Here is a 21,928-nt window from a genome sequence, read left to right as displayed (position 1 = left end):
CTTAGTTCAGGCTTGTGAGCAGGTGAGAGAACACCCGATCTCCTTATTTCCCATAGCTCTTAAAGTGCTACAAATGTTCTTTGAATGATAATTTATTTTTCAATTAAGATTTAACATTCATAATGAGATATATGGTATGTCAGTCACTGTATTTGGAAAAGAACTAGACCTTTATTTACACATTTTAAAGACTTTTCTATGAAGAAGGTTTCTTGATTTCTTTCACTCTTTTCTCATACTGCCCAACTCTCCCAATCTGTTAAGACCTTTTCTGCTTGAACTTTTTTGGCAAACATTTGTTTTTCACTTTAATAATTTAGTTATGATATAGTTGATGTTATAGTTAAGGTGCTTATAGATTTCTACTAAATGTGCTTCACGAGTATAAGAATGTTGCATTTAAACTTTGAATCTCCCTCAGCCCCAAACCCCCTGCTCATCACACTACAGGCGTTTAACAAGAATTTTTTTCAATTTAATTTGAATAGTGGACTGGTCCTGACTCCTCCATAAAGGAAATGAATTGAATGAGAAAAGGGAGTCAGAAAATGTATTTATGTTTAGCCATTGCCTTCCTAGAGCTTTTGGTTCACATTTCTATTAAATAAAAATATATCCCTGCTTCAAGTGATGGTTGTTGCATTTGAAGAAAAGAAGTAAATAAAACTGTAGGCAGAAGGTGCAGAAGTTGAGAGATACCTGAGCTTGGAATTAGGAAAACCTGAGTTCAAATGTGGCCATGGAATTACAGGTGTGACCCAGGGCAGATCATTTCAGCTTCTTCAATTGTAAAATGAGAATAATAAAAGTATCTGCCACAGTTTTTGTGAGGTTAAATTGAGATATTTGTAAAGTGCTTAGCACAGTGCCTGGCACATTATAGGGATCCAATAAATGTTTTTCTCCTTTTCTTTGCCCTAATTAAGAAAATTAGTCTTTGAGTTTTGTATAATTTAGATTGTCCAGAATGGCAATTTTCTCTGGGTCTCCTTGATTGGTCAACTATGGGTCTCAGGCTAAGTGCCCTTGGCCATTGTATGGGCCCTGATTGGTTCAGAGAGAATTCAAACAACTGTTGTTTATGTTTTGACCCAAAACCCTGACTGTCTTTCCTTCCCAGATTGATCATTTTTTAACTGTGCAAAAGAAGCTCCTTGCTTCTTTGCTTTCTCACCTGCTTAATTATTGAGGTATCCTGGGGGTTTTTCCTTCCACCAATTTTTTTTTCTGTTGGAAGTGGTCTTTCTTATCCTCTACTCCTTACCTTTTTCTCTCTTTCTCTCTCTCTCTCTCTCTCCCTTGTTTTTTGCAAGGCAGTGGAGTTAAGTGGCTTGCTCAGGGCCACACAGCTAGGTAATTATTAAGTGTCTTGAGGTCAGATTTGAACTCAGGTACTCCTGACTCCAGGGCTCTATCCACTGTGCCACCCAGTCACCCCACCTCACCTCTCTTTTACCTAACTTTAAAAAAGCGTAAGTTGTTTGCCTCAGCCAAACAGTGACCTGGGAAAAAACCTAGCTTTAGAAAACCAAGGTTTCCAGTTATTCTGATCCATATTTGGCCACTGGACCCAGATGACTCCTGAGGAAAAAGTGAAGCTGGTGTCTTTGCATAGTCCTCCCTCACTTTAAGTAAAATTCACTTGCATCTCAGGACATCATCTCCCTGATGTCCACCTTTGGAGGAAGTTAAAATGTATTATCAAATATTCTGATCCTGTCCAATCATCTTTATCTGATATAGGAACTAGATCTCTGACTTCCATGGCATAGGAACTGGGGTAGGTAGGTGGGAAGGGACTTCTCTTATTAATGAATAGTAATAATGAATAACTTTCCCAGAAATTTGTAGTTTTAATCAGATTGCTTAGGGCACTGAGAAATTAGGTTGTTATTTTACCTAATGTAACATAATCCAATTGTCTGGGTGACAGAATAGACCCCCCCCAGGTCTTTTTTTTTTTTTTTAGGTTTTTTGCAAGGCAAATGGGGTTAAGTGGCTTGCCCAAGGCCACACAGCTAGGTAATTATTAAGTGTCTGAGACCGGATTTGAACCCAGGTACTCCTGACTCCAAGGCTGGTGCTTTATCCACCTAGCTGCCCCCCCCCCCCCCTTTCTCTCTCCAGGGCCATCTTTTTTTTTTGGAGGCTTAAGGTCATACAGTTAGTAAGTAAATATCGAAGTGTCTGAGATCAAATTTGAACTCAGGTTCTTCTGACTCCACTGCAACATTTAGTTGTTTCAGGGGCCATCTTTTTAACCTCTATACTATGCTGCCTTTCCTTATTTTTCTACTTTTTTATTTTTTTTAGGAGAAGAAGAAGTACTTTAGTTTTGGAAAGATCCTTTTCAACAACACTACTATCATCTTGAAGTGTGAGTCCTTAAATCCCATCTGATTTCTGATTAAAAAAAAAGACTGTTTACCTTGCTTTTTGATAATGTAAAAAAGTTCTAACTTTAATATGTACTGAAAAATGTTTTATGAACTCTGAAACTTGGATCTATGGAAGTAAATAGGATTAAATTTGGTATTCAAATGAATAAACTGAAGTATAGACAGATTTGTTGAGATGTTTTACCTCTCTTTACTTATAGAGATAATTACACAATTATCTGTATACAGTTGTCTATACAGTTATACACATCTAGTGTATATAAGCTAAGGTTTAAACATGGGAGACTTTAAATAGAACTTGCCTAGATATTTCTTAGCAGCACTTGTAATTCTTTAAATTTCTTTACTAATTTGGTGATTGAATACCTGGATGGTCTGTTTGCTGTGTGGAGGACTCAGAGGTATCTTTGCTTTTTACCTTTGTATATTTGTCAGATGTTTGCTAAGTCTTGAAGTCTGTTATAGGACTTTTGTTATAGGATACTAAATATGGGACCTACATTTAGATTAGATTAAATTAAATTTTGGCTATGAATGTAAGTAAAGTTTATTCTCTATATAAAGAGGAAAGGATTTCATTTCCCAGATGTTTTGAAGGAATATTGCCAATAATTCAAAGATAAATCTTTTTTTTTTGTTTATTTGTTTGATTTGTTTTTTTGCAAGGCAATGGGGTTAAGAGACTTGCCCCAGGTCACATAGCTAGGTAATTATTAAATGTCTGAGATCAGATTTGAATTCAGGTCCTCCTGACTTTAGGGCCTATGCTGTATCCTCTGTGCCACCTAGCTGCCCCAGATAAATCATAATTTGAGACTATGATTAATATATTCATATGACATTTTTAGAATAGTTTAAAAATATTTAACAATTGACCATGGCTTATATTAAGGACATAAATAATGACATTATAATATAATATTAATAGGTGGGTTTACATTAATCTTTTGGGATTATTTATTACATTCCATTGAACATCAAAGAAAAACATCCAGTTTTTAAGCTCTGCCTTTAGAAAGAAACATGTTGGTTGAAAGCAGTATGTAGAAATAAAAGAAAATACATCTTTTATTTGCCTTATTTATTTCTGAATGAATGAGGGGAAGTTATGACAAATGTATATTAAGTTTGTAGCAGATGAGAATGTACTTAGAGGAAAAATGATATGGTTTTTCTGACTGATTAAAATTTATATTTAAATTAATAACTTTCTTCCTGCCCCATCAGTGTTTTAACTAGGTATTGGGTAGCTTTTAGAGTTAGCAGGTTTTTCTTCAGAAGACTCTGGTAGATGATCAAGTATTAGCTTCCCATCCTTTGTATATGATACAAGTTCCTTTTTTCCATTTATTATTTTTATATAAAAATTTAAATCTCAAAATTATTCAGGCCACATATAGTGCTCACAATTCATAGTGTGTTTTGCATTTGTGTGGGCAATGAATATTTACATCATTTTTCTGCAGCATTTTTTCTTTGCCTTACATATTTTGTTGTCTTTACCAGTTATTTTAATACATCTTTCTAAGGGATATATGGAAGTTAATTTGATTGCTTTTAATTTTCCCCTAAGGTATAATATTTATTCAAGTCAGAGCCTTTGTTGTCTGTCTTTAAGGCACAATAGATAAATCTTTGAAATTAGTGTCATCAATTAGTTGAATATCTCCAGTTTTTTGACTTGTTCTACATTGGTCTTTAATGGATCAGCTTTCTGAAATATTTTTCCTCTGAAGAAATAAGGACCAGGGTAATTTTTGCGATTTCCACATATCTTTTAATTGCTACATTTAAGCAACTTAGTGATGCCCTGTAAAAATGTTTTGGTGATTTTTTAGTTTCTTTCCTATTTCTTCTCCTTGTAGAAATATATTTGTAACATAAATAACACAAATTTATGTAATATCTTGAGAGCTAGAAGTAATTTCATTACTCCTCACCATTTCTCCAAAAGGCAGTGATATTTCTCTACTCCCACAGGTATGCCTTGTTTCCACACCCAGTTGGTTGTACAACTGCAACTCCATACAGCCTAAGTCTCTAAGTTTTACTCATTTCTATGAATCACCAGCTCTCAACTTTTGTTTAGTGGAGCTTTAGGGTTTCTTGAATGGTTCCTTGAAAGAATACAGCCCTGTTGTGGGCTTTTCTGTCTCTTGGTTTTTGATCATCTCCTTCTCTACTTGCCTGACATGTCCTGCTTTTTTCTTTTCTGTTGAAATCCTACAATTTTTGAATATCTAACACATTCCTTCTCTTCCATGACAATCCTTCAGTCCCACAGTTTGTTTTCTTCTTTCTGAACTAGTATCAATCAGACAATAATCATTTATTAAGTATTTCCTGTGTGTGCTAAGTAGAAGCCAGGTCCTGAGGATGTTAAAAAAAACAAACTGAAAACACTGTCGCTCCCCTCCAAAAATTCAGTCTAATTAATGTAGGAGATGACACACAGATAACTTGTATAATGGTCTGCAGACAATGAAGTTAAGGCTGAGTTTTGAAAGAAGTCAGGGAAGTGAGGAAGTAGAGGAAGTAGAAAGTTGAGTAATGCTGGTTTAGGACAGAACTAGTGAAGGGCCAGGGGAAGATGGGACCAGAGGAGCATCAAGGTGGCCAGTTGCCCCAGATCAGAGAGTTTGTGAAATGGAAGAAAGTAGTAGAAAACTGGAAGGGAGAATGGAGCCATTTGGTGAAAGGCTTTAAATCCTCAACAGCACTTATCCATGCTAGCCATTAAACAGCTAATTATGCACTGTTCTCTGAATCCACTAGTATTATAACCCCGTTCTTTCCTTCTCAGAAATCTTCAGTGGTTTCCTTATGCCTTCAGGCTAAAATATTGACTTCTTGGAATGACGTTTAAAAGCCCTCCACTGTCTGGTTTTAATCTGCCTTCACAGACATCCTTCATAATACTCTTCACAGGTTCTGTGTTCCAGGCAGACTGACCTATTCTTTCTGCCTCATCCTTCACATACAAATGAACCTCTCATGCCTGAAATACAAGCCTTCCTCACCTCTATTTTCCTCATTCCCCATAGTTGGTTCTTTTCCCCTTGCTTATCTTTATACTCGCTGGATTGCCCCATAGGCTTCTTGATTGGTTTTATATCTCTAATTAGTGCCCAGCACAGTGCCTTCCTTGCAATATTTATTGGCTTGAATTGATTTATACTGTTATAAACTTACATGGTAATTTAATTTGTCAGTTATTTATAGCTTATCTCCCTAACTAGGTGAAAATCTTAAGGACAGGAACTGTGTCATCTGCTTTTTTTTTTTGTTAACTTCTTCAAACCTGATGACAGTATCTAGGACTTGTATAGTAGGTGGCTTGGACCTTAGATAATAGATGAATAATAAATATTGATCTGTCTCAGTAGACACACCTAATTTTTGTCTGCTGGTATCACCTGTAGATTCTTCTGTGACACAGTACCAGGGATTGGGGAGGCTTCAGGGCATTAGAATATCTAGTCTCTCGAAATTGGAAACCATACATATAGGGCATCACTGCCCTGTAGGCCATACTTTTGGACAGCAGCAGTTCTATCTGTTTTGGGCTTTAATATTAGCGTGTTTCTACTTAGTGTGTCTTCAGAATGAGGATGCTGTTCTTTAATGTTTTTCAAAGAGTAAATGGCATTTAGGGCACTATGATAGGAAAATTATTTTGCGTGGGAATTGCTTTGATTTACACACATCTTTTCTCTTATAGTTGAAGGAGAACCTTGTGATCCATCCTTGAGTTTCAATGTGACCTGGTACTTGCGTTCTTGTAACTGTTTCAATGAAGTCTTCAACTTTGGGGTAAGTGACACAGAATTATACAGTGTTAGAAGAGACTGGCTTGTCCAATCCTCCTCATTGAGGTAGAGAAAGATGAAATGATTCACCCAGCGTCATGCTGCCAGTCACTGCTGGAACCAGGAGGAAGCCCAGTGTCTGGATTACTGGAGATCACTCTCTCCACTTGTATGCTACCTCTGAATAGCCTTGTCAGATTTTGTTTTTGTTTCCAGTTCTTTCATGTAATCTCAGAGGAATCCGTTTTTCTGTTGTGTACTTTTCTGGTAATTTCTATTTAAAGATTATTTGACTCTATCTGCAAGTAGTAAATGCCTCTTGGTCAAACCTGTTTGTCATAAACTAAGCTTTAGGTATGATCTCTGCTGTATATTTAAAACCTTTGGCCTTTGGTGCTTGATTTTGAGAGTTGCATACAATCTTTTTTGTCAGCTAGAATGCAACTAACTATTTCTAGAGAATTAAGAGTTGCACATATATTTAGAAAAGGTTGGGAGGAAGTTTGGGGAAGAGAATTGAAATGATGAGGGAAAGATAGATGTTAGAATTTCCAAGGTTCTCAGCATATCCTTTAATAGATTTCCAATCAAATATACAATAGGATTTCATTAATTTAGATTCTTTTGATATTAATTTGAGGGAAATGGGACAAAGTATGAGGTGAAATTTCTTTGTTTACCAAACCCTTCATATATAGTGCAAGTTAATAATATAATATTATTTTGAATGAAAATGTGATATTTGATTACTGAAGATTACCTGCCAATTGGAGATTTAAGAATAGAACTTGAAAGAGAGATCAGAGCTGGAGATTAGGATTTAGGCCTGATTTTAGACTGAGAAGAATAGAAGTACAGAATCCTTTTGTGGTCTCTTAGTCTGTGAGAAATTATACATATTTTTGTCATTTTAGGACAAGTTGATTCTTCTTTGGGAATATCACTTTCTTGGAACTTTGAAGTGTTCAAATCTCTATAGAATTTCCCCCCTGGGGACTTAAAAGCTTTAAAATTTTTTGCTATTAAGAAAAAAATCCTGCAATTTTCAAGCCTGAATTGGTCACTGTTCCCCTTTTTTTTGTGAAATAATTCAACCTAGAAATAGGACCTAGAAATAACTGTTTGACCACAAGAGAGACACTTAACCTCTCTGGATCTGTTTCCTTAATTAAAAAGGGGTAAAAAAATACCCTGCCTCCTTCCCATGGTGTTTGGAAAACTTCAAAAACATGTAACATTCAGACTGCATAAACGTGAGTGCTATAACAATTTTTATAAGATAATTATCATGTTAATTTCTTAGGATATAGGAGCTACTAATATTATACTCATTCCAAAGTTTATTTTCTGAAGATCTTTTTATGAAAGCAACAAATGTTTGGTGCTTGGTCTTTTGTCTTGTCAGGATGAACAAGCAGAAAAGTATTTTGGAAGCACTAAGGAAGAACGTCAGGGTTGGCCTGGGTCCTATGAAATGTTACCAACCTTGTTCCAGAACTACAGTGAACTCTTTAAACCCCAGGTAGTATTTAAAATGGGTTTGGGGACAGAGGATAATAAGATGAGAGAGAGAGTAATCTTGTACAGAATTGTTCATTCTCAGTGCTTTACTGGGTTATTTTAGAGCATTTTACCTAGGAAGGACAAGTTAGAGGTATGTACTGATACTTTCACAATCAATGATTTATAGATATATTTAAAAAAAGAGTTATTTTTCTTTTTATGTAAAATGGGGAAAAAACCCCAAACTTTAATTCTTTGGTCATTTCTTTATAACTGACACTTCACTTCCAGAATCAGACTTATTAGGCTTAATTTCTGCTGACATGAAATTGAAAATGCTTCAAGGTTGTTGTTTTATTTGTTTCATTTGTAGAGAAAATTTTGACTTTTGACTTTGTTACCCCAAAGTCACATTATTTGTGCTTTTTTATTTTTTTGCAAGGCAATGGGGTTAAGTGGCTTGCCCAAGGCCACACAGCTAGGTAATTATTAAGTGTCTGAGGTCATATTTGAACTCAGGTACTCCTGACTCCAGGGCTGGTGCTCTATCCGCTGTGCCCCATTCTTTGTGCTTTTTTTAAAATTTATTTTTATTAAAGATATTATTTAAGTTTTACAGTTTTCCCCCAATCTTGCTTCCCTCCCCCCACCCCCCTCACAGATAGCACTCTGTCAGTCTTTACTTTGTTCTTTGTGCTTTTCTTAAAAGAAATTTATATTGCAAAGGAATGTGTAAATTGCTTTGGATAGATAATAGAAGTTGCCAGTTGCGCCGTTTATAGCAAAAGAAGATTTGGTTACTAACAGTAGGATGAAAAAGTCAGATAATAGAACTCAAAAGATTGTTTAGATGTCAGCATTTAGAATTTGTGGACCTTGCAGAAATTGATAGGATAAGAGTCATGAGATGAGGGGAAGAATGAAAAAGATGCAAAAAAAGTAAAAATGAAAAAATTTTTATGTGTTGGTCTCCTATTTGGGACTATAAATTGAATACTTCTATTTTGGAAGCCAAGAAATCTAGAGATTTTTCTACTCCCCAGTCAGACTAGTAGCACAGCATTAATAAGAGTTTGTATGGTTTGGTAGAAGGAGTGCTGGATTTTCAATAAGAACCTAAGAAATCTTGGCTCTGCCACTTACTTAACTTGTATAACCAACTAACCTTCAGTTTCTTTATTTGTAAAATGAAAGAGTTGGATTAGATGATCTCTAAGGCGAGTATTCCTCCTGGCTCTAAATATAGGATCCTATTTTCCCAACTGCTATTTATCTTGGCTAGGTCAGACTTACTTGTGCTAATGAATGGTGTTCTTCCCCTCCACCAAAGCAAAAAATAATACCTGTTAATAGTTTCATTTATTCAGGAAATAAATATACCTATGGGAAGGGCAATGAGTAGGAATGTGATAAAATAATAAATGTAATGTAGCTGTATAGTCAGGAGTTTGACCATTAGATTTCATTACAGTTTTCCTAATTTTAGACTTTATTCAGTTGTGTATATCATCAATAAGGAATATTTATGTGTGTCATTTGCTGCATTTGAAATTAGAATTAATCTGTCTTTTAAGAGTTTCTGTGATGAGTTGATATACCAGTTTTCTTAAGATTGTTGATAAGACTTTCTGATAATTCTAAGTTTAAATTTTCTTATAGAGTTTTTCTGGGGATTTTATGCATCCAGTGGTACTAGCAGGAGGAAAACAAGAGGTAATTGTTTTTCTCTTGTTCTTAATCTTTGAAGGGTCAACAGATGTGTTTCTCAGTCTTTAATCTATCATCTTTTTCTTTATTTGTAGTCTAGGTACAATGGAACAAACCATACAGCTGTTGTAGAGAAGCCTGTAAGTATGTTTGTATGGGGCTTGGAGTATTGAATCTCACCTATTTTAATTATCTTCAATATATTTTTGAATTCAACATTTCAGTATGTTAAAAATCTGAAGAAACTAAGGAGAATGGCAATCTTTGCTGTCATGTGACACAGAAGAGAATTTGGAAACTTGATTATGGATTTGGCCTAAGTCAATTCTACCCATATTCTTATCAGTGCTGGTCAGATATATTCAGGAGAAAACTCAGTACACAGAATAGAAAATAAGACAAAATTGTCATGTGCTCAAACTAGTTTAACAGACTTTCTAAAGTTCTCTGAATTAAAGGCCTATCATTTTGATCTTGGTGTCAGATAGACAGTTTTAAAATAATGGGAAATAAAGCAGGACCACATTGTTCTTGAAGTCCAGTTCGAAGTTCAGGGCATCAAATCTGTATAGAAAGTTCTACTATCATTCATAAATAGTATTTTATAGTCACATGAAGATTTAGAGCTCTCTGGTCTATTATTCTAAGGAGCATTTTGCTTTCTTTTAATGTAGCAAGGGGCTCTCAGATACATTACAACTGTTATGTGGTTCGCAAATATTTTTTGCATTGATTGGAAAGACCTCTCTTGCAAGGGATTTTTTCATGTAGCCAGAGTCCAAATTGAATTTTAGCGTTAGATTGTAATCAGTAGGACTTTCATGAGGAATTTAACAGTGATGCCCTTTTTTGAATTAATGTAGTTTTGTATGGCATCAGTAAGAATGGGGTAAATACAAATTTAACAAATAGTTTGATCTCCTTTTGTATTTAATGTCATACTATATCCCTATATCAGTGTGGGAAAATCAGCTCTTCTAGTATTAGAAAGTGGCAGAAGGTTCAGAGATATTCAGTGCCTTTGTCAGAGATGAGATCTGAACCTCTGGTCTCTTGATTCCAAGTCTAGAATACTAACTACTATGCTACATTGCCTCTCTAATGGAGAGATATTAGAAACAGAACTCTCCATAGTACACATAGGAGACAGTTAATAAATGCTCATCAACCAACTTAATTATGTGCTTACCTCAGCGGGAATCATACATATAGTTCTGATTGCCTTTCTATATAAAATCATTCTCAGTATTTATGGATTGTTGTTATTAACCATGTTGTGAAAATTGTTAAAAATTTTTCTTTTCCATTCTCTCCCCTTAGTGCAGATGAAAGATAAAAAGAACTGCTACCAGATATAATCTAGTGTTCTAGGAGATCAGTCAGTCAGATGTCATTTATTTGAGTGCCTTCTATGCGCCAGATACTGCCCCTCAGTGCTGTAGGTACAAAAGACAGTCCCTGCTTTCCAGGAACTCACACATGCAAACAATCATGTACACATAAAATCCATATAACATAAATTGGAGATAATCAACAGAGGGCAGGAATTAGCATTAAGGGAGAAACTTCTTAGAGAGGATTGGACTTTAGATGAAACTTCAAGGAAATCAGACAAACAAGGGGGCAGAGATGAATAGGAAGAGAATTTTCAGGCATGGCTTGGGAAATGGAGAGTCTGGTTCAAGGGACAAAGAAACAGGTGTCATTGGATGACAGAGTTCACAAGTGGGGAGTAAAGCATAAGAAGATTGAAAAGGTAGGAAGGGACCAGGGTATGGACAACTTTAAAAAACAGAGGGCAGCTAGGTGGCACAGTGGATAAAGCACCGGCCCTGGAATCAGGAGTACCTGGGTTCAAATCTGGTCTCAGACACTTAATAATTACCTAGCTGTGTGGCCTTGGGCAAGCCACTTAACCCCATTTGCCTTGCAAAAAAACCTAAAAAAAAACCCCAAACCAAACAGAGCATTTGATACTTGATTCTAAAGACAATAGATAGCCACTGGAGTTGTTTTAATGTGGTCACATTTGCACTTTAGGAAGATCAATTTGGCAGTAAGGAGTAAGGAGACACTTAAGGAGTATAGGAAAGGAGTATTTCAGGCAAACCAAATAGTAAACTATTGCAGTTGTCTAGATGTGAAATGATGAGAGTCTGGATCAGGGCAGAGGCAGTATCAAAGGAGAGAAGGAAAGTATAGAAGAGAAATAATGATCAGACTCATCACTTGATTGGATATGAAAGAAGAAGTCAAGGATGACGTGTAGGTTGTAAGCTGGGATGACAGAATGATGGCACTTTTGACAGTATTAGAGAAGGTAGGGGGGGAGATTGGGGGGAAGAGAAATTCAATCTTGGACATGCTGAATTTAAGATATCTATGAGACAACCAGTTTGAAATGTTTAAAATAGGTAGTTGGAGGTATGAGACTGCAGGTCAAGAAAAAGGTAGACAAATAGATCTAGAATCACCTGCAAAGAGATGCTACCTATATGATGGGAAATAGTAGAGAAGGTGAAGAGAATCTATGATTAGTGTGTGTCATCTGGATGAAGAAAGGAGAAAGAAAGGTGAGGAGGAAAATAAAGAGAGTATGGTCATGAAAATCTTGAAAGAAAAAGTTTCAAAGATTTGAAGGTATTGATAATATTTGAGGCTGAAGAGAGTTCAAAAATGATAAAGACTGAGAAAAGATCATTTGATTTGGAGATTATGGAATCTTTGATAAGTTTGAAGAGAGAATTATTAGTTTTAGAATTGACTTCATATAATGCTTTTGATTGATCTTGTCTCATTGTAACCAAGAAATAGTAATCATTTTTAATAAAACTTAATTTTAAAAGTTAAGTTCTTTTTTTAATAATTTTGAAATCAGTGTTTTGTTAAAGGCATGTGTACATATAAACATATGTGATTACACATATTTGTATACAAACATATATGCCCATATGTTTCAGGCATTAATAAGATTTAATGGTAATATACCAAATTGAAGGCATTTTCCCCTTGTTTTTCTTCAGGCTTAAGTAATAAAATTTGAAGTCTTGTGCATAGTTTGTGTTCTTGATTTCTTACAGACTTAAAGATTTTTTTTTTTCTTCAGGCAACAAATGCTGCTATTAAAACTTGGCAAGATGGGCCATATATCTTTATTGTTCAGATTGGGATTTCATCCTCAAAGGATGCTTTGAAAGAAGTGCCACAAAGTAAACTTTTTACCAGTAAGTTTTCCATTCCTCTATATGTTTTTTTTTATTAGTTCTTAATAATTGTTTAGTATTTGAGCAATTTAGTGTTGTGTGCATTGTTTAGTTGCTGTAAGAAACAGAATATTCCATATTCTTTATTACTATCCTTGGGAAGAAATTCTGCATTTCAATAGGGAGCAGAGAGCAAGAGAAAAAAATCAGGTTTCAACTTTCATGAAACAATGACATGTTTACTGGTGGTAAAAGATGTAACACTTAATATTTGCTCTTCACAAAAGCCATCAGAAGTTGTCATTAGGGGTGGTCACGTGGCAGAGTGGATGGCTATGTGGCAGAGTGGATAGAGCACCAGCCCTGGAGTCAGAAAGTACCTGAGTTCAAATCTGGCCTCAGTCACTTAATAATTGCCTAGCTGTGTGGCCTTGGGCAAGCCACTTAACAACATTTGCCTTGCAAACACCTTAAAAAAAAGTTGTCATGAAACATTTCTCTTCTTGAGGGTATTCCTTTCTGGTGGCACTGTGCCATCCTATTTGTTTCCCCTTTTAATCTTGATAGTCTAGTGGCTTAACTCAACATGGATAGCTTTATTTGATTTCTACTTAGGGAAATTTACTTCTGATTAAAAGAGAGAATGAAAATATACTTGGTAATGATGTTTTTAGGCGGCAGAGGTATGTAATGATTACTAGCATTTAAATATACTAAATTAAATTTATTAGATGTATAAGAGTATATCTATTTAAATTATGGTAATATAAGAGGATGATTTTGTACTATTTCTTTAATACTGGAGGGTTCTTTTTTGTTTTTTGTTTTTGCCAGTGACTGTGGAAGTGAGGGGTCCCTATGAATATCTCTCTCTTGCAGATTATCCCCTCATGATTGTAAGTAAAGTTATATAACCTCTAGACAGAATAAATTAATTCAGTGTGAATATTTGTCAGATATATTGTAATACTGTTCCATGAGTTGAAGGTGGATACCATATGTCCCAGGAGATGCTGTTTTTAGGTGTTGACTTTCCTCCTACTAAGTTGTATGACTTTGAGCAAGTCCCTTAACTTTGATTAAGTTAGCTTTTTTTAAGTAAGTTAGACTAGGTGATTTTTTTTAAAACTGAAGCAGGGTCAGTTTGACCAGATTTTGGTGTTTGTTTCTTATGAATCATGAAGATATTATTTAGATAAGCCATCACCACTTGAAAGTTTTTCTTTAATTCAGTTTTATTTTTACTTCCAAATTCTCTCCCTCCTACTTCCCCTTTCCTACTCAATGAAAAAGCAAGAAAAACAAAACTATTACAAATACTATAGTCAAGAAAAATAAATTCCTGCATTAGCCATGTTCTACTTGGCCCCTGTCACTTTGTACTCTTGGGTCCAACACCTCTCTCTCTCTGAAGGTGGGTGGCATATTTTATCTTGAATCCTCTGGGACTGTTGTTGATTCCCTTATCTTAATCAGAGTCCTTAAGTCTTCATAATACTATTGTAATTGTATAAATTGTTCTACTTCTGCTCATTTCTCTTTGCATCAGCTTATACAAATTTCCCTCAGGTTTTCTAAAACTATCTCCTCTTTCATTTCCTATAGCACAATTGTGCATTCCATCACAACCCACTTATTCAACCAGTCCCCATTTGTTGGGATTCTTTCTGTTTCCACTTCTTGACCACCATATAGTTCTCTACCATAAATGTTTTATACAAAAAGGTCCTTTTCCTCTTTCTATACCCTTTGGGATATAGATCGAGGAGTGGAATTGCTGAGTCAAAGGGCATTTTTCTCTTTCTCCTCTCCTTTTTTCAAAGGTATCATTTCATCTTGTTTCATTGCTCCAGGTTGTATTCAACCTTTCCCAGTCCTTTTTCCACCTCATTGTTTGTTATTTTCATATATTTTTAGACTGAACCAGAGAATCACCTTTAGTGAAAGAGTGAAGTTGCTCTTGACAGCAGTATTCTCATGTGGCCTCTCTCTGTGAAGGGGGAAACACAGCTTTCCTTTGTTTGAGTTGGTGAAACCCCCCCTCCAAAAAAAAAAAAGTGATTTGATAAAAATCAAGTTTATATTTTTGCTAAGGATCTGTAGCTTTGCTAAATTTAGAAATTTGAAATGGCCTCAGTCCTAATATGCCTGTTTAACTCTTATCCACTTGGATGACAGTTCTTCATGGTGATGTGTATCGTGTACGTCCTCTTTGGTGTTTTGTGGCTGGCATGGTCTGCTTGCTACTGGCGAGATCTCCTGAGAATTCAGTTTTGGATTGGTGCTGTTATCTTTCTGGGAATGCTAGAGAAGGCAGTCTTTTATGCAGAATACCAGAACATTCGCTACAAAGGAGAGTCTGGTATGTGACTATAAGCATTTATAGGTCTTTGGGGGTGATTAACAGGTTGGATTTTTAGGAAATTTTTTTGGGGGGCAATGGTGCAAGGATAAAACTCAGACTGTACAAATGCTATGAATGATCCTATGTAAAATATCTGTGATTATGGAATTTGAAACACTATTTCAGATCTCAAGCAAATGACCCAAACATTTAGATATACAGAGACTTCAGTGAAAGACCATGGTAGTCAGCTTGTTACAAAATTTACAATATATGCCCAACAAGGTGAAATGTCACCAGTGATGATGAAAATTTCAAAAGAAAAATTAATATGAACTGAGTAGGAGGGGGCTCATACTAACTAGGTGGAGCATTAGCTAGTAATTTAAAATAGTAAATTCTTGTAGTCTGAAGACCTTTGTGAAATGCCTTGACTTCATTTTCATTAGGAATATGTATAATAGAAACCATCTTTAAAAGATAAAAGAGTTGGAGTTTTTGTGAATGTTCTTTGAGAGGTATTATATAGGTAAGTCTAGTCTACTGTGCAGCTTCATAAGTGATAACAGCTTAGATGGCTGTAAGAGAGAAGTTTCTAGGATTAACCTCTGATTTTTCTGAGAATGAAAAATTAAAGATCTGCATTCACACTCATTCACTATTTTCTCCTTTCATATTTTTTCCCCTCTAGTCCAAGGTGCCCTGATTCTTGCAGAGCTGCTCTCAGCAGTGAAACGATCTCTGGCTCGGACTCTGGTCATCATAGTCAGCCTGGGCTATGGGATAGTTAAGTGAGTAGTTGCAATCTCCTATAAAAAGTGCAAAAGCCCCTTTAAAATGGAGGAATAAGGAGAATTGGTAACTTCAGACTCCTAGTTGAGAAGAGCTTTGAGAATAGTTTGGATGGGTAAAAATTTTTCAGTTATTATGAAGTAACTGGTCTTCTAAAAATGGCTTTCAAACTTTTTGTCATACATTTGTGAAGATTAGTAAAGTTAGTAAAAATCTCTGCACCCCCCCTCTATTTTATTTGTACTTTTTATCTGTGTAAATACTATCTTCTGTGATACAATGAGACCCCCAACTAGGACAGGGATTGTTTCCTTTTTATTCCTGTGTGCCCTGTGGGACTGGAGACAGTGTTTGTTGATCCTTTGATTTTATTCTTTGGGTCCACATCATCCCCCCTTTGGCATCTAAGAAAAATTTATAACATAGTGGTTGGTAGTGTAACATTGAACTTTTGGGTAATAGTTAAAATGATGTAAAATCAGTAAGAATAGATTTTTCTTTTTTTAGGTTGTATGTCCATATGGCCCCCAAAGTCCCCCTCTTCTAAATAGAAACCCCTAGAAAGAATTTTTATATCTGGTTGAGATTTGAGATTGTTCTCAGGGGGTAGCTTTGTGAAGTGTAATGGTTTGTGAGTGTCCCTATGAAACCATCATTTTCTAGCACTGAATCTAAGCTGCTTTTTGTGTTCTTTTCTTATGGGATAGTGTTTAGTACTTATTTTGTTTCGGGGAAACAGGTTGTGTTGTGATCTTCTTGCTCAGCTTTATCTTTTTTTCCCCCTTTAGGCCTCGTCTTGGAGTCACTCTTCACAAAGTAGTGGTGGCAGGAGCTCTCTATCTCTTGTTCTCTGGCATGGAAGGTGTCCTCAGAGTTACTGGGGTCAGTAACTTCTTAATCTGAGTTTTTGTGGTCAGCACAGGTACAACTTGTCTCTGTCCTTAGTGGGTGCAGAGGAAATGATTTTACTATCGTTGGCTCTGATTTTCAAAGTACTGTTTATAATCCACTTTCCTTTTGAATCATGCTTCTTAAGAAATACTTGAGTGAATGAGAGTGAATGGTCCTGTCCTTTCTAATCAAGGAATTAATCTTTAGGTCTTTTGATGATTAGACTCACACTTACTGTAGGGTGACACTCTTGAATCATGCTGCTGTGGCTCTATTGTCAGTGAAGCTTTTCATTATAAAATAATTGTTTCTTTGTTTTCAAAGCAGTTTTTAAACTGCAACTAATTAAGCTTCACAACATCCTCTGAACTATGTAATAATTACCCTTATTTAATAGGGAAGGGGAGCCTTCCAAGCACTAAGAATTGCATGAGAGGAAGACAGAAGTTGACTTTCACTGAGTACTCTCTTGAATGGGAAGGGGACCTGAGTTTTCATAAAATGCTTTTCCTAATTCATTCTTATTGTTTCTCTGGTCAGACATGTACTTGGATGGAAGGCTGGAAGTCCAGTCATAAATGCCAGTTGGCATTTGAAATCATGCCAACTGGCCCCCAAAAAACTTGGCTTAGTGAGTGACAGCAAAAGTTGGCTGTGAAGCAAAATGTCTTTGAGAAGCCAATTTGCATTTCAAGTCTGTATTTTACTGCCCACTGTCAGCAAGTTTTCCATGGACTTTTAGAAACTTTAACCCTTTAGCCTTTTACATTTTCTCTCTGCTTCTCTTGCTTTAGTCTTTTTACGGTCCTATGGCTCTGATAGCAAACCTGGCCCTCTCTGCGATTGATGCCTGTATTATTTTATGGATATCCTTTCAGTAAAGTCCTGGATGTTGAATAAAGAATTAGACTACAGAAGAAGCTGCTTTTTAGTGAAAGGTTAATACTACCAGAATTAATCAGATTATAACAAATTTTGTGTTGCAAATGATAACACTACTTGTTAGCCTTCGTTTTAGTTTGTGTCTCTGGAAAACTTGCATATTTCTTATTATTCTGTATGAAATAATGATGTTGCATTTTTTTGACATGAGTAAGGCAAAACAATATTTCGGCTTGAGATGCAAAATATGAATTATTTCATATATAATAGCCTGGCTTTTTTCCCTTTTTTAGTTTTAATGACATTGAAAGAGAAGTGATGGTCTTTGGGGATTATAGACTAGGGTTGTGTTTCTGTTGGCAGTTACTCCATAATTTTTCTGTATTAGAAATAGCTCCCTTATCACTTAGCAGAATGTTGTTTTATTTTGTGGATGATAGTTCAGCTGACATGAAGTGCTCACAGAGAAAAAAGCATAGTGAAAGTTTTTAGAAAGGATAAGAGGTGGGTTCTATTTGTTATCATTTAGAATAAGTGCAAAAATGGTCTGACTACAGTAGGGATCAGTGGTGGTTTGCTTATATGTATATAGAATTATGTTCTAGTTTCTTTCCTATGCCTATCTAGTCATCTCTGCCTTACTACCTTTTTCTCTTTATCTCCAGGCCCAGACTGACCTTGCTTCCCTGGCCTTTATCCCCTTGGCTTTCCTAGACACTGCCCTGTGCTGGTGGATATCCTTCTTTATTGACTTAATTGATGGAGTCCCATCCCCCCCCCAGTTGGGTTCTCATTGATTTTTCTGCAACAAGTCTTTACCAGTTTTGTCGATTGCTCCTTAGTGCTGGAGACAGGCTATTATTTAGCTCAGGTAAGCGGATATAATCTATCCTTATTGTATCAGAAGTTAGTATACTGGTGCCTGACTATAAGACAGAAATGTGAGCCAGCTTCTAGCTATTTTTGGTGAGAATTCTTGTGAGGATTTCACCTTGATTGTGAGTTTTCAACTGTGATGCTAACATGTTGTAGGAAGAATTAAAAGCTTAGTGTTTGTGGTTGCCACCTTTAGACTTTGGCAACTCACTTTGTGAGAGGTCTTGGAAATTATAAAAATGTGACTTAAACATAGTGTGGTTTGAGGAACAGTATGAGTTTGATTTGACTGTTTTAAAACCTTTTGTCTGTTTAGTAAGGTTTAAACTTCCTGAAAAGAAGGTGTTGAGTGCCTATAAAGCTGAACTAGATTATTCTCCAGCATAAACAGTAGCTTGTTTGCACAGTATTGGCTGATAATCAGTCTCTTTCTTGTAAGGTTATTTTTCTGGTTTGTCAGAGCTATTATATATATTCAGTTTGGATGTCATTTTTAGTTGATCTCTGTGTCTTCATTGTGTGAAATGGTCTGATACCTTTCTCCTGGATAGCTTTTTTTTTTTTGCAAGCAATAGGATTAAATGACTTGCCCAAGGTCACCCAGCTAGATAATTATTAAGTGTCTAAGACTGGATTTGAATTCAGTCCTCCTGATCCAGGGCTGGTAGTCTATCTACTGCACTACCTAGCTGCCCCACTCTTGAATAACTTGCTAATGAAATGTTGAAAGTGTATGATTTTGTCAAGTGCCATTAACTTGGGTGCATTGCTGTCATAAGACATGTTTTGAAATGGAAGCATATTAAGTAAGGGAAGTCAAGGCAACAAACATTTATTAAATGCTAACAATGCCAGGCATTGTGCTGAGAACAAATCAGAATAAGACAAAATCTGTTCTCAAGGAGCTTACCTTCTTAGGTTTTTTTTTTTTTTTAGCAAGGCAAATGGGGTTAAGTGGCTTGCCCAAGGCCACACAGCTAGGTAATTATTAAGTGTCTGTCTGAGACGGGATTTGAACCCAGGTACTCCTGACTCCAAGGCCGGTGCTTTATCCACTACGCCACCTAGCGAGCTTACATTCTAATGAGGAGAAAGACAACATACAAAAGGGAACTGAAAAGCGGGGGGAATGGAAAGAGAATTCTAGGGGGAGAGATGGTACCATAGAACCAGGTCCAGTTGTAGCCCAGTGATTTTCCAAATGTATCCCTAAAGGAGTCTGGGGAAGGTGGAGAACAAAGGTACCATCAACTGGGATTGGATCCATATGACTAGATCTGTATCTTAACTTAGTGGTTTTTCAAAGTGTGGCAGGGTCAAGGGCTGGTATGTGTCACATAACTAGAGGTATCTTATATGTCTGTTACAACTTCTAGATTAAAAGTAGCCTGACGATGCCATGGAGAGAAGGGATGGGGATCAGGGGCAGCTTAATGCAGCTGCTGCTTCTCCCATTTCAAGTAGGGAGGCAACTTTCTTGGGGAGCTTGTACGTAAGCAGGAGATTTATGATCTGTCTTTGTGCTCTTTGAAATTATGTACCTGGAGCTCGCTTCATGATGTAGTGAAAGTTTCATACAAACTTCTGCTAGGCAGGTTCCAGAGGTTTGGGATATGTAGGAATCTACACAGCTCAGGAAAACTGGAAACGGTAGTATTTTCGTCATGGCAGTGGACTAGGGACAACAGGTGAAGTGCAAGGGTCATCTGGGGTTGGAATTAAAGGAGGAGAGGCAGTTTCTTACTTGGCTGTTCCTCAGTTCTTCAAGGTGCAATTCTGGTGCTCCCCTTTTCTCAAGGAGGCCTTTTCTGCTACCTCTGGCTATTAGTTAAGTCCTATCAATAAACTCCTAAGTGCAAACTATTTGGCAGGCTCTGTGCCAAGCACTAGGGATACAAAGAGAGGCCAAAAACAGCTGTGCTCTTTGAGGAAATCACTGTATAATGAGAAAGGCAACATACCCAGAAGTGTGTGAAAAGTAGATATACCCTGAGGGAGGACCTGGGATGAGGGGGAGCCCTGAAAGGGTTTTTGTAGGAGGCTGGATTAGTGTCTTCCTTTGTCTTTATCTTTAATCATTTATCTAGTTCTTTGTGTACCTGTTATATCCTCCAGTAGATTATTAACTTCCTAAGGGTCCTCAATGCCCAACACATAGTACATACTTAAATGTTGAATTAAATATTTCGAATTTGCTGCTCATGTTTTTTTCTTTGTCTCATTTCCTCTCAATCTTGACTTTTTCTTCCCTTTACTATTTCCCCTTTTTCATATTTTTCTTTCTCTTTGTCTTTTTGACTCCTAATTGGTATAATGTTGAATACAATGTCCTCCTTATAAGTTTTGGTGGTATTTCTTTGTGATGGTAAGTGGGAGCTGGTGGTCTTAGGGTGGGGTGTGAGGAATTTTGTGTTCCACAAATGAAAAATGATTGAGAAAAAGAAGTCTAGCCTGATTATTTCACCTGACTTTGACTTCCTTGACCCTGCCAATACATATTCATCAGCCTGACTCAAACAATGAAGCTCCTTAAACTTCGAAGGAACATTGTGAAGCTCTCTTTGTATCGCCATTTCACCAACACACTAATTTTAGCAGTTGCAGGTAAGTAATGGAGCTTTTTCATCTCTCTAAATGAGATCTATCCAGGGATTTTCAGCCTCTTGTTGCGGTATACTGTGGTGTGAAATTCAACCAAATGTTTCCAAGGAGAGTTCAGTGTTGTACCGGAAAAGAAGAGAGAACAATAGGTATAAAGAACAAATAATTTTTTTTTCTTTTTTGGGTTTTTGTGGGCAGTAAGGTTAAATGACTTTCCCAGGATCACACAGCTAGTAAGTATCAAGTATCTGAGGCAGAAGTTGAACTCAGGTCCTCCTGATTACAGAGCTGGTGCTCTGTCTACTGCAACACCTAGCTGCCCCCTAAATAATAATTTCCAAAGAGTCAGATGATTTAATTTAAATGTGTGGAGGAAGATACGAAAATTTATCTATGAAAATGAAATGTAAAGGATTAAAATAGGGTACCCAACTTGACAATGATCCTGCTCTCCTAACTATAGGTGTCTTCTGAAATTCTCTTTTACCAAGCTTATTTAGTTTCATGATATCAACTATTATTGCCTTTGTGCTGAGCAAAGTTTCTTTAATATATAGTGCTGGCTCTTTTTTAAAGTTAATTTTTATTGATATCTTTTTATATCACCTTCATTTTCCTTCTCCCATCCCTACTGAATGAACCATCCTTTGTAACAAGAATGAAAGGGGGGGGAGTGGGTCAAAGCTAAGCGACATTTTCTGAGTTAATACATATGATATTCTGCAGCAAGGAAGGAGGTATATTCTTCAACTTAATTAACAAATATATATACAAGGCATTAGCTTGCTGTTGGGGGTATTCTCCTAAATTGCTGGTCATTTTTACTTCATGAGAAGATTTCTATTTCTAAATGCCTAAAAAGCATTTTCTTCTTGTATATCCTACTTTCATTTTAAATTCAGAATTTAAAACGAATTTGTC

At 36.3% G+C, this 21,928-nt stretch overlaps 1 protein-coding gene across 4 annotated transcripts in view; it reads left to right on the top strand.

Annotated features, from left to right (window-relative positions):
- The window catches only part of TMEM87A (transmembrane protein 87A), a 32,641-nt gene that overhangs the window by 951 nt on the left and 9,762 nt on the right, over positions 1-21,928 (top strand). For 2 of the 4 annotated variants that reach the window (XM_074235187.1, XM_074235185.1), the window contains exons 2-13: positions 2,314-2,377; positions 6,121-6,212; positions 7,614-7,730; positions 9,371-9,424; positions 9,514-9,558; positions 12,525-12,642; positions 13,456-13,517; positions 14,800-14,983; positions 15,657-15,756; positions 16,546-16,639; positions 17,443-17,518; positions 20,906-21,010. In XM_074235187.1, coding sequence (XP_074091288.1) covers positions 2,314-2,377; positions 6,121-6,212; positions 7,614-7,730; positions 9,371-9,424; positions 9,514-9,558; positions 12,525-12,642; positions 13,456-13,517; positions 14,800-14,983; positions 15,657-15,756; positions 16,546-16,639; positions 17,443-17,518; positions 20,906-21,010 — 1,111 coding nt within the window. Of the gene's footprint in view, positions 1-2,313; positions 2,378-6,120; positions 6,213-7,613; positions 7,731-9,370; positions 9,425-9,513; positions 9,559-12,524; positions 12,643-13,455; positions 13,518-14,799; positions 14,984-15,656; positions 15,757-16,545; positions 16,640-17,442; positions 17,519-18,195; positions 18,269-20,905; positions 21,011-21,928 lie in introns of all 4 variants that reach the window. The other 2 variants (XM_074235188.1, XM_074235186.1) reach the window with 1 other exon arrangement.

The sequence above is a fragment of the Macrotis lagotis genome, chromosome 4 (assembly GCF_037893015.1).
Source record: "Macrotis lagotis isolate mMagLag1 chromosome 4, bilby.v1.9.chrom.fasta, whole genome shotgun sequence".
NCBI lineage: Eukaryota > Metazoa > Chordata > Mammalia > Peramelemorphia > Peramelidae > Macrotis > Macrotis lagotis.
Note: the sequence above shows the minus strand (reverse complement) of the source record. Positions and strands in the feature narration are given on the sequence as shown.